The 12,953-nt window shown below is 44.1% G+C and overlaps 2 protein-coding genes across 3 annotated transcripts in view; both read right to left on the bottom strand.

Annotated features, from left to right (window-relative positions):
• Positions 1 to 12,953, bottom strand: part of LOC139028583 (uncharacterized) — a 102,118-nt gene that overhangs the window by 25,457 nt on the left and 63,708 nt on the right. The gene's annotated exons all lie outside the window — the stretch shown is intronic.
• Positions 6,535 to 10,137, bottom strand: LOC112081210 (uncharacterized). 2 transcript variants are annotated; one of them, XM_070446410.1, is made up of 3 exons: positions 9,635 to 10,137; positions 9,143 to 9,279; positions 6,535 to 8,937 (listed from the first exon to the last, which is right to left on the bottom strand). In XM_070446410.1, the coding sequence occupies exons 1-3, from the start codon at positions 9,915 to 9,917 to the stop codon at positions 7,627 to 7,629; spliced, it is 1,731 nt and encodes a 576-aa protein (XP_070302511.1). In that variant the 5' UTR covers positions 9,918 to 10,137; the 3' UTR covers positions 6,535 to 7,626. The 2 variants fall into 2 exon arrangements, with proteins under 2 accessions (XP_070302511.1, XP_070302512.1); XM_070446411.1 differs by having other exon boundaries at positions 9,149 to 9,279.

The raw sequence follows: 12,953 nt of genomic DNA, 5'->3' as shown, positions 1-12,953 counted from the left end.
CACTGCTCCCGCGCGCCAACGAGCGTCTGCGTTTCTAAGGGCTAAAATAGAAGTCATTCCTATTTCTGACGCAGATCGCGCTGCAAGTCCTGCCTCTCCCATCTCCTCATTGGTTTATAGAAGCAGATGATGATGTGCAAGTAGAAATACTGGTGTGAAAAAGAGCAGAAAAGTAAATAAAAACAATATGGGGATGAGGTAGGTAGATTGGATGAGCTATTTACAGATGGGCTATGTACAGCTGCAGCGGTCGGTTAGCTGCTCAGATAGCTGAGGTTTAAAGTTAGTGAGGGAAACATAAGTCTCCAGCTTCAGCGATTTTTGTAATTCGTTCCAGTCATTGGCAGCAGAGAACTGGAAGGAAAGGCGGCCAAAGGAGGTGTTGGCTTTGGGGGTGACCAATGAGATATACCTGCTGGAGCACGTGCTACGGGTGGGTGTTGTTATCGTGACCAGTGAGCTGAGATAAGGTGGAGCTTTACATAGCAAAGACTTATGGATGACCTGGAGCCAATGGGTCTGGCGAAGAATATGTAGCAAAGGCCAGCCGATTAGAGCATACAGGTTGCAGTGGTGGGTGGTATATGGGGCTTTGGTGACAAAACAGATGGCACTGTGATAGACTGCATCCAGTTTGCTGAGTAGAGTGTTGAAGGCTATTTCATAAATTACATCGCCAAAGTCGAGGATGTGTAGGATAGTCAGTTTCCATCCCAGAGCTAGCATATCTAATTCAACTTGTCAACTAATCATCAAGCCCTTGACTAGGTGAATCAGTTGAACTAGTTCATGGCTAAAACATTGAAACATCTGGGGGTCCCTGAGGAGAGGTTTGAGAACCACTGGGCTAACAAAACTTTGGACCCTAGTTGGAGGGTAGTAATAAATCAGCTGTAAAACGGTTTTATATGAGCTATGATGGGACCAGATTGTTTCTAATCAGGTCATATGGTTTAAAAAAATAGACATCTGCGATTGGACAATAGAACTAACGTGTGAGTTTGCTTTAAGCAGGGTGGCATTGTGTAGGCATATGCATCTGTAGTTAAAAAGTTACTCACACAGTATGTCATCACTATTGTGTTGATTGATTGATTCCAGGCAATAACTTTGGATTGATAAGTTCTAGGTAGACGATCCACCCAAAGTTTGAATATAAACTAAATTTGATCACATTCACATTTTTTCTTAACACAAATAAATAGGCCTATTTTAGGCTATAAATTCATAGCTTAAGATATAAATACACAACGTTACCGCTTCGTTTCCCCTGGCAGGAGGGGATCAGAGCCTATAGGCTTCTCTAGGCTACCTGAAGCTGTGGTTGTTATCAGTAGGCTACAGTTGATCAGACTGAAACACAGATTATTTGTGCACAAGTTGTCAAATCATGAAGCAAATCAGTGTAAACAACAGTACTTTGTCCCTATTTTCAATGCTTTTGTGTCAATATTTTTTATCACACTGAATCAAAAAGTGTTGGGGCATATGCCAGCTCACCACACGTTTTCTGGCTGTGCCTATCTCTACAACACGGATAGATGCTACAAATGAATAAACATATTCTATATATATGTTCTATACTATCTCGAGATGTAGAGTTAATATCTTGACATTTTGAGACAGTATACATTTGTTATTTTTTTGGCGTGGTGGGAATGGGCTTCCAAACCTTTCTGCCTCCGATGAGTCATGTACAATTGGCTGCACCATGTTTTACTGGACGTACACTGCCGTTCAAAAGTTTGGGGTCACTTAGAAATGTCCTTGTTTTTTAAAGAAAAGCACATTCTTTGTCCAATAAAACAACATCAAATTGATCAGAAATACAGTGTAGACATTGTTAATGTTGTAAATCACTATTGTAGCTGGAAAAGGCTGATTTTTAATGTAATACCTACATACAGTTGAAGTCGGAAGTTTACATACACTTAGGTTGAAGTGATTAAAACTCGTTTTTCAACCACTCCACAAATTTCTTGTTAACAAACTATAGTTTTGGCAAGTCGGTTAGGACATCTACTTTGTGCATGACACAAGTAATTTTTCCAACAATTGTTTACAGATAGATTATTTCACTTATAATTCACTGTATCACAATTCCAGTGGGTCAGAAGTTTACATACACTAAGTTATCTGTGCCTTTAAACAGCTTGGAAAATTCCAGAAAATTATGTCATGGCTTTAGAAGCTTCTGATAGGCTAATTGACATAATTTGAGTCAATTGGAGGTGTAGCTGTGGATGTTTTTCAAGGCCTACCTTCAAACTCAGTGTCTCTTTGCTTAACATCATGGGAAAATCAAAAGAAATCAGCCAAAACCTCAGAAAAACAATTGTAGACCTCCACAAGTCTGGTTCATCATTGGGAGCAATTTCCAAACACCTGAAGGTACCACGTTCATCTGTGCAAACAATAGTACGCAAGTATAAACCCCATGGGACCACGCACCCGGCATACCGCTCAGGAAGGAGATGCATTCTGTCTCCTAGAGATGAACGCACTTTCGTGTGAAAAGTGCAAATCAATCCCAGAACAACAGAAAAGGACCTTGTGAAGATGCTGGAGGAAACAGGTACAAAAGTATCTATATCCACAGTAAAACGAGTCCTATATCAACATAACCTGAAAGGCCACTCAGCAAGGAAGAAGCCACTGCTCCAAAACCACCATAAAAAAGCCAGACTACGGTTTGCAACTGCACATGGGGACAAAGATTGTACTTTTTGGAGAAATGTCCTCTGGTCTGATGAAACAAAAATAGAACTGTTTGGCCATAATGACCATCGTTATGTTTGGAGGAAAAAGGGGGGAGGCTTGCAAGCCGAAGAACACCATCCCAACCATGAAGCACGGGGTGGCAGCATCATGTTGTGGGGGTGCTTTATTGCAGGAGGGACTGGTGTACTTCACAAAATAGATGGCACCATGAGGGAGGAAAATGATGTGGATATATTGAAGCAACATCTCAAGACATCAGTCAGGAAGTTAAAGCTTGGTRGCAAATGGTTCTTCCAAATGCATAATGACCCCAAGCATWCTTCCAAAGTTGTGGCAAAATGGCTCAAGGACAACAAAGTCAATGTATTGGAGTGGCCATCACAAAGCCCTGACCTCATCCTGTAGAACATGTGTGGGAAGAACTGAAAAAGCGTGTGCGAGCAAGGAGGCCTACAAACCGGACTCAGTTACACCAGCTCTGTCAAGAGGAATGGGCCAAAATTCACCCAACTTATTGTGGGAAGCTTGTGGAAGGCTACCCYAAACGTTTTACCCAAGTTAAGGTGTATGTAACATTTCAACTGTAAGTGTACAGAAGCCCATTATCATACAGGCTAAGGATGGACAGAGAGAGAGACGGTGTTCATCTTATCATATTCCTCCAATGCCAAATCAGTGTGTCTTGTTTGCAACAAAACTGTCCCTGTCTGCAAATTATTTAATTTGTGACGTCATTAGGAATCTGAGCATGGTACTTTCGAAAGTTAGGCCTATACCTTTCCACCCCAAACAAAGTAGGCCTACCAACTAAGAAAATGTGAGCTTTAACTGCTGGCTACTCTTCTTCTGTGGCTTAACCCAACGAGAAGTCACAAGTGTTCCCCTAAAAGCTGTCAGGGTTTGAACGTCTTATGGTATACAGAAAGGGAATACTAATACATTGATAGTGACAGAATTAGATTACTTCCCAAGCAAAGTAAATGTTTTGTCTCCTCGAGTATAGGTTGTAGCTCAGCATCTGAATGTCAAAGAAACGAAACGATGATAACCCCATATATCGGAGTCACGTATTTCCCGGCTATTTTACAGTTTGTTTCGAGCATAAAGCATCACGGACCAAAGCGCTGTTAAAGATCACCTATAATCGGATCTGTTTAATTTCTTCAAAAGCTAAGGGGTAGGCCTGTGTTTTTCACAATTGTCTTTAATAAAATGGTAGGCCTATGTTATACCCTCTCAATTCGAGCCTTGGTTTTAATTTAACAGCCCTTCACTGACACAGAGATAGGCTATTTAAAGTGCATGGTGGGTGGAGGAATTGACCGTCAAATCTATGGATATATCAGCCTATAGCCTAATTCCGTCTGTCAAACAGGCAAGACTACCTATATTTATTCAATAGTAAGAAATAGGCTTCAACACAAAGCCCTCGTTGTTAGTAAAATTAAGACTGGAGAAATGAATTATGCCTACTCCAATTTGCCTACTTTCAAGCGCCATGAGCTGTCCATTTTCAATTGTGCTGTGGCTGCTGCTTCAAGTTTGGGCACGACAATGTAAATGACTTGAATCGTGCTTATTGTGAGGTCAATAACTCTGATAAATACATCGTGGACAAGAAACCTAGTTTTTTTATAAAAGCGATCAAAGTTGACCTCGGGTCCTCATCTTCACGTTCTCCTTCTCAAACGGACAGAACATAGGCTATTTGCTAGTCTGCACGCAACAGTACATTTTCTTGGACTAGGCCTAATACAACAATAAAAAATTATGTTAAGAAGACTTTGACTCTCGACCTGAACTGCCATCGTAGACCTACACACCACAGCCATTGGTTAGGCAGCACACAAAAAAAGTGTTTAATCAGCAAGAACAGGCTGGGGCTCGGGGTTGGAATACCCATTGCAGTATGTAATGCAGAGTAGTTTTACAGTGCCTTCAAAGTATTCACTGCCCTTAATATACATTTTGTTGTTACTGTCTGAATTTAAATTATAGTAAATTGAGATGTCTCTGATCTATGCAATTACATTTTTTAAATACAAAATTAAAAGCTCAAATGTCTTGAGTAAGTATTCCACCCCTTTGTTATGGCAAGTCTAAATAAGTTCAGGAGTAAAAATGTGCTTAACAAATTACATAACTCGCATGGACTCATTCTGTGTTCATTAATAGTTTTTAACATGATTTTTGAATGATTACCCCACACATACAATTATTTCAAGGTTTTACTGCTAACCTACAAAGCATTACATGGGCTTGCTCCTACCTATCTTTCTCATTTGGTCCTTCCGTACATACCTACACGTACGCTACGGTCACAAGACACAGGCCTCCTTATTGTCCCTATAATTTKTAAGCAAACGACTGGAGGCAGGGCTTTCTCCTATAGAGCTCAATTTTTATGGAATAATGGTCTGCCTATCCATGTGAGAGATGTAGACTCGGTCTCAACCTTTAAGTCTTTATTGAAGACTCATCTCTTCAGTAGGTCCTATGATTGAGTGTAGTCTGGCCCAGGGGTGTGAAGGTGAACGGAAAGCCACTGGAGCAATGAACCACCCTTGCCGTCTCTGCCTGGCCAGTTCCCCTCTCTCCACTGGGATTCTCTGCCTCTAACCCTATTACYGGGGCTGAGTCACTGGCTTACTGGTGCTCTTCCATGTTGTCCCTAGGAGGGGTGCGTCACTTGAGTGGGTTGAGTCACTCACGTGATCTTCCTGTCTGGGTTGGCGCCCCCCTCGGGTTCGTGCCGTTGGGGAGATCTTTGTGGGCTATACTCGGCCTTGTCTCAGGGTAGTAAGTTGGTGGTTTGAAGATATCCCTCTAGTGGTGTGGGGGCTGTTCTTTGGCAAAGTGGGTGGGGTTGTATCCTGCCTGTTTGGCCCTGTCCGGGGGTATCGTCGGACGGGGCCACGGTGTCCTGTGTGAATATAAGTATGCTCCCTCTAATTCTCTCTTTCTTTCTCTTTTCTCTCTGAGGACCTGAGCCCCAGTACCATGCCTTAGGACTACCTGGCCTGATGACTCCTTGCCGCCCCCAGTCCATCTGGTCGTGATGCTGCTCCAGTTTCAACTGTTCTGCCTGCGGCTATGGAACCTTGACCCGTTCACTGGAGGTGCTACCTGTCCCAGACCTGCTGTTTTCGACTCTCTCTCTACCGTACCTGCTGTCTCTACCTCTGACTAATCGGCTATGAAAAGCCAACTAACATTTACTCCTGAGGTGCTGACCTGTTGCACCCTCTACAACCACCGTGATTATTATTCTTATTTGACCCTGCTGGTCATCTATGAACGTTTGAACAACTTGGCCATGTACTGTTAAAATCTCCACCCGGGCCAGCCAGAAGAGGACCCCTCAAAGCCTGGTTTCTTCCTAGGTTCCTGCCTTTCTAGAYTTTTTCCTATCCACCGTGCTTCTACATCTGCATTGCTTGCTGTTTGGGGTTTTAGGCTGGGTTTCCGTATAGCACTTTGTGACATCGGCTGATGTAAAAAGGGCTTTATAAATAAATTTGATTGATTGATTGATCTGTAAGGTCCCTCAATTGAGTAGTGAATTTCAAGCACAGATTCAACCATGAAGACCAGGGAGTTTTTTTCAATGCCTTGCAAAAAAGGGCACCTATTGGTAGAATTGTGAAATAAAAAAGCAGACGCTGAATATCTCTTTGAGCATGATGAAGTTATTAACTACACTTTGGATGGTGCATCAATACTCCCAGTCATGACAAAGATACAGGCGTCCTTCCTAACTCAGGTGCCGGAGAGGAAGGAAACTGCTCTGAGATTTCACCATGAGGCCAATGGTGATTTTAAAACAGTTAGAGTTTAATGGTTGTGATAGGAGAAAACAGAGGATGGATCAACAACATTGTAGTTACTCCATAATATTAACCTAAATGACAGAGTGAAAAGAAGAAAGCGTGTACAGAAAAAWAAATATTCCAAAACATGCATCCTGTTTGCAAAATGGCACTTCAGTAATAAACTTTGTCCTGAATACAAAGCGTTTTGTTTGGGGCAAATCGAACACAACATATCACTGAGTACCACTATTTTCAAGCATAATGGTGGCTGCATCATGTGATGGGTATGCTTGTCATTGGCAAGGACTAGGGTGCTTTTTGGGGGGGAAATAAAGTAGTTGAATGGAAGTAATGAAATAGGCATTTGTGAACATTATATATCCTACACAGTACAAACACAATATGTAAGAGACTCATTAGGCTTATACACTGAGTGTAAAAAACATTATGAACATTAAGCTCTGATAGACTGACCAGGTGAATCCAGCTGAAAGCTATGATCCCTTATTGATGTAACTTGTTAAATCCACTTCAATCAGTGTAGATGAAGGGGAGGAGAACGGTTAAAGAAGGAATTTTAAGCCTCGAGGCAATTGAGACAGGGATTGTGTATGTGTGCCATTCAGATGGTGAATGGGCAAGACAAAATATTTAAGTGCCTTTAAATGGGGTAAATGTAGGTGCACTGGTTTGTGTCAAGAACGGCAACGCTGATGGGTTTGTTTATGTGTATCAAGAATGGTCCACCACAAAGGAACTTGACACAAATGTGGGAAGCATTGGAGTCAACATGGGCCAGCATCCCTGTGAAATGCTTTCGACATCTTGTAAAGTCTATGTCCCGACGAATTGCGTCTGTGCTGAGGGCAAAAGGGGGTGGTACAACTCAGTATTAGGAAGGTGTTCTTAAAGTTTCATACACTCAGTGTATATCACACAATGCCTGGATGCAATATTCAACACTGAAATCTGTTACACTCYTCATTCCAAAAGAATCTTTGCATCTTTTCCGCTGACAACAATACCAATTTCTCTTTGTGCAGGGTTTCATCTAAACGTCAGAGGATATCGAGTGGAATGGTTACTTTCTATGTTATAGAGTGGAATGGTTTTTCTGCTGGTGTATACTGAGGTAGCTCCTCTCTGAGAAGCTCTTCCCGCAGTGTGTACAGGCAAACTGCTTTTCTCCCGTGTGGACCTTCAGGTGCATCTTCAGGTTGCCAGCCAGGGCGAAGCGCATGTCACACTGGGTACAGCTGAAGGGTTTCTCCCCTGTGTGGACCCTCTGGTGCCTCTTCAGGTCACCAGCCTGGGAGAATCTCTTCTCACACTGGGGGCAGCTGAAGGGTTTCTCCCCTGTGTGGACCCTCTGATGTCTCTTCAGGTTGCCAGCCAGGGCGAAGCGCATGTGACACTGGGTACAGCTGAAGGGTTTCTCCCCAGTGTGGACCCTCTGGTGAATTTCCACCTTCTGAGGGCAGCTGAAGCCTTTGTTACAGAACATGCAACGGAACCGTTTCTCTTTACTATTGCCTGATGTTGTTACCCCTCCCTGAGCCTGGGCTCTAGCCGTGTCGTTTGAGTTCAAAACCTGATCAAAAAAGACGCGGCCGTGTGAATCGGAAGACCCCATCGAAGTGGACACTGGGTCGCGATCCCTGAATGTGTCTAAAGGGGAGTGGGTGGCGACATTTAGATTAGTCTTTAAGCTTCCCCTGTAATCTAAGAAATCTCTGCCTTGTGAGTGTCCTTCTCCTAAGTGAGTCTCGTCTACATTCCATGCCAGAGGAGCATCCCCCTCCACTTTCACAGTCACCTCATCTACAACCAGACCCTCCCCTTTCTCATCTTGGCACCCTTTAGAGTATACACTACTACTGTACTGGTTCCAGTCGTCTCTAGACAGATCAGTCTGTGTCTCTAAACCCAAGGGCATGTTGCCAGGGTCCATCTCTGTAGAGTAAGAACAAGACGGATCATTGCCAGTCTCTAACGCGTTACCTGGGTCCCGATGGGAATGAACCGTCCTCGGTCTCGGGTTACCGTAAAGTAAATACTCTGATCTGGGAGCAAGTGGACAGCCCAGTTTCCCCAGCTCCTGTCTCTCTGGGTCTAGCCTGTGGTCAGATCCTGTGTGTAAAAGCCTTTGTGTTACAGTTAAAGTCTTGGTGTCCGTCTCTGACTTGAGGACGGCGTTCTGTGTTCCACTGACCTCCGTGATGCTGCATCGGGCCCTGGGCAGGGGCACGGCGGTGGATAAGTGATTCGTGGCTACAGGAGGTACCAGTACAGCCGCTGCTCCAGTCCGGATGTCTCTGCTGTGTTGTGGGTCCTCCTCTCCTTCAATCCTCTCCTGCTTGACCAGAGATGATTCTCCAGGACCTGCAGCCTCTACATCTGCAGACTGACACAAGAAGAGATGAGGTTATTCTCGGCACATGAGTTGAATTGGATAACAATGTCGAAGAGAAGTCTCACAAGCTCCCCTATGGCAGATAAATGAGGATGTACATGTAAGACAATMAATAGCTGAGGGGAGCCTTTCTGAAATAAACGGCCACATTTGATTTACAAAGTAACTGTAATTATTTGTAATGTAGCACTATTACATTAACCTCTATCAAGATAACGTGCTGGGTTGAGGTTCCGCTCCCCTCATCAAAAGTTATTGGTTGGTCATCTCTCCATGTATTGCGTCCCGCTGGCTTCGCAAAGCTCCTGTGGCCTCCAGTGAGATGTCCTTCACCTGAGAGAGTGATGGGGGAAAAGAGGTGATTAGGTTAACTACTGTCAATGCTCAACACTATATTGTACACTATTAATACTGTCTACCATTGGCAAGGATGTAWGGTAACACTCATAACTTCTTGATATACTATTTATTGATCGCTGTATTATGTTCGATGCATCACATTGTTTTCATTGAGTAAATAATAGTAAATGCAGTAAATCAAGAATCTTGTTTGAACATGATAGTATGCAACAATTCCTCTGATTATCTATCTAAAAACTGACCAAGACCCAATTCTGGGTATTACATCTACACAGGTGCATAGCGGAACGGGGCGAAAGGCTAAGCCTCGGCCTTCTGCAAAATGTACCTCTTGCCAATCCTCTGTATCTGTCGAGGATCTTGACACTACTGGGTCGACTGGTGAGGACGCGCTCTCGTAATGTCTTCTCTGCGCGCTCCCGTGCCACCTTAACTTCCAGTAGTTTCCTCCGTAATGCCCTGTTTTCTTTCTGGCCTTGAGTTATTTCTAAACGAAACACTGCATAGTCGTCGTCTACGAGTTTACAGATCTCTGCCACGGCTGCATTCGCTAGTACCTCCATGACGGAGGCTATTTGAGTATGAAAAACCATACAGTTAGAGTTAGCCATTGTTAGCAGCTAACTAGCGTTACCTAGATAACATCTATCACCCAAGTCCTGTAACCAACACGAATTAAACACAACATGCGGTAAGTATGTGATACTTTGCAGTTAAATTAGTCCGATTTTGAGTTCCAGGGTGTTAATAAACGTTTAAATAACAATAATAAAAAGGCTAACGTGTTAATTATTCTTGGTCACTGTTCGTGTCCATTAACTTCTTCGTGTGAGTTTCCCACAGACTAGACACTGTGTTGGGGTTTGCTGCATTCCACAGGTCGGAGTGTGAATTGCACATTTTGTTAAAAAAACAAATAATAAATGAGAAAAGGGAAATGGAAAAATACATTTCACCACCATCTAACCTTACACATTAGAGGTCTTCTCATATCCTGAAATTGAGATCTGAACTGAATTGGACCTGTGAAATTCCCATCCAACACCTACAGGACCCAGTCATTTTTTGAAAATCAATTCCGATTTGWATCCGAGGTGGGTCGACCCAAAATATGTCAGAGATGAGGGTGAATCAAAGTGGGTCTAGTCTACATCGGACCCAAATGTTATCGCACCCAAATGGATGCAAATATATATATTTAAAAATCAGCTTTATTGCTATGCAAGCCAGCAGAGTCGTTTTGACTTGTCTGGCAGGCAGTTAGCCATTTATCATGATGCTCAGTTCTATGACATTACACAAGTCATTGGACTAAGGCATCTTCTGTATGGGGAAGTTTTGTTAATTAAGAGCCCCGGTGCCCAATCTGAACATAAACACACGTCACTTGCGGTATGGTTTTGGAAGCATAAGGACCTTATCTTTCATATCAGTGAGAATAATTGTATTAAAACTAAAAGTTCAATTGATACACACATTGATAGTGTTAGTGTTCCCACACGGCCATATCTCCCATGTTACAGCGCTTGTTTTACGGAAAACAGCCGGAAGACAAGCGGAGACCACCTGTGCTAATTAGCTATCTAGCATCCTCTGAACACCTGTGTGTAATCTAACTCGGGAAGTGTAGTTTGGTTTGATTGAGGCCCCCATAGCTGTATGGATCTGTGCTAGAGTAAGTGAACCTTTCTTGCTTGTGAAAGGTAATGACCGTGTTTTTCGAAAGCCATATCACAAGTGATGATGTTGAAACACAGCGTCAGCAGGATTGTAGTTCACATGAGGCAGTCCATGGCTGAAAACTGTAGGGAGAAGATTGAATGCGGCCTTGAGTTTTCGAGAGCTGGTAGGCAGTGAAAGTTAACGTTTCACAAGTATTTGGGGTGGGGCAGAGTCAATTATAGAACACAGGCTATAGGTATCCTTGAAGAGGATGTGTTTTTATGAAGTTTTTGAATGAGAATGTTGTATATGTCTGGATGTTCTATGTGTGGGGGGAGTGCATTCTAGAGGCTGGGTGCACAGCAGCCCGGGCACCCATGGTGGAGAGGCAAATTGGGGGGGGGTGACAAGGAGACCAGCAGAGGGGGAGCGAGAGGGGGCATAGGCTAGGAGAAGGTCAGAGAGGTAGGTGGGTGCCAGGTTGTGGGTGGGGAGGAGTGTCTTAAAGTTAATATGGAATTACACAGGGAGCCAGTGTGGATTGGTGTGATGTGTTCGGTTGATCTGGTGCAGCAGAGTTCTTGACCAGTGGAAGTCTGTTGGTGAGTTTGGGTGGGAGAGTGTTTCAATAGTGATGAGGGTTTTGGTGCTGGAGTGTGACAGTGAGGGGCGGAGCCTGGAGATATTGCGGAGGTGAAAGAATGCTGTCCTGGCGATGGTTTTTATTTGGGGTTGAATGAGAGGGAACTGTCCAGGAGGCGTTTGACTTGTGTTGGCAGAGCCCCGGGAAACCATCTATAGCGGAAGTTGTGCTGAGAGTGGATTTGTAGCGGATGAGCTTGACCCCTGTCTTGTTACTGGTAAGTTTTAGGTTCATGATCATCCAGCTCCGAATGTCTTGAAGGCAGCTGATGTGGGAGGGAGGGGAGTGGGGGGTTTGGTGGAGAGGTAGAATTGGGTGTCATCAGCATAGCAGAAGTGAACTTGATCTGTGATATTTCAGTTGCACAAACTGTTGGCGGTCAGTGAGGTAGGAGGAAAACCAGGAGAGTGCAACACCCATGACACCAACACCAGCCAGACATTCCATGAGGAGTGGACGGGAGAGGTGCAGCTGCACGAAAGAGGTCGTTGGTGATTTTTGACCAGGGCTGTTTCAGTGCTGTGTTTGGAGCGGAAACCGTAATGGAATGGTTTGTGAAGGTTATTGAAGTTGAGTGGCCACAACCTGCTCCAGTATTTTGGAGAGGAAGGTAAGGTTTGAGATGGGAACAAAGTTGTTCAGGACATCGGGGTCAGCGTTTAACTTTTTGAGGATGGAGGGTACGATGCCAGTGGTGAAGGAGGAGTTTATTATGCCAGTGAGGACAGGAGGGAAGTACTGAACTTGTGGCGCTGTTCGGGTGAAGGGTCTGCAGGGAAGTTTTCAGGAGACTGAAGTAGGCGGTTCACTGTGGAGAATATACATTTTTTTGTTTTTACCAGAGTTGATGATGTCGGAGTGGTAAAATGTTCTTGCAGCTGAGAGGGCGTTCTTTTATATTTTAACAGGTGATCTGTGTATGCTTGAGAATGACGTACTAGACCAGTCCTCTTGCAGCCGTCCACTGGCTTTTAACTGGCGTAGCTCGGGGGTGTACCAGGGAGCAGTGCGTGAAGGAGACTGAGCAGGTTCTGAGGGGAACGAGGGAATCCAGGGGAAAGGAAAGGCAGTCATTGCAGTTAGTGATGAAGGGACTGGGAATAAGGACTGGGGTATGTATTAATAGCAGCGCTATGTTGGTTGATTTAGTGGTCTCAAACCAGTCAGCTTATTAACAACATTAGGTTCCTCCTAATGCAAGACAATGCTAGACCTCATGTGGCTGGAGTGTGTCAGCAGTTCCTGCAAGAGGAAGGCATTGATGCTATGGACTGGCCCACCCGTTCCCCAGACCTGAATCCAATTGAGCACATCTGGGACATCATGTCTCGCTCCATCCACC

Source organism: Salvelinus sp. IW2-2015, linkage group LG13 (assembly GCF_002910315.2).
Source record: "Salvelinus sp. IW2-2015 linkage group LG13, ASM291031v2, whole genome shotgun sequence".
NCBI lineage: Eukaryota > Metazoa > Chordata > Actinopteri > Salmoniformes > Salmonidae > Salvelinus > Salvelinus sp. IW2-2015.
Note: the sequence above shows the minus strand (reverse complement) of the source record. Positions and strands in the feature narration are given on the sequence as shown.

What these genes read in the sequence shown, in the direction of transcription:
- LOC112081210 (XM_070446410.1), bottom strand. Translation starts at nt 9,917, where the DNA reads ATGGCTAACTCTAACTGTATGGTTTTTCATACTCAAATAGCCTCCGTC. An exon ending in ATACAGAGGATTGGCAAGAG is followed by an intron (nt 9,280 to 9,634) that starts GTACATTTTGCA and finishes TCACTCTCTCAG; the next exon opens with GTGAAGGACATCTCACTGGA. An exon ending in TTATCTTGATAGAGGTTAAT is followed by an intron (nt 8,938 to 9,142) that starts GTAATAGTGCTA and finishes TTCTTGTGTCAG; the next exon opens with TCTGCAGATGTAGAGGCTGC.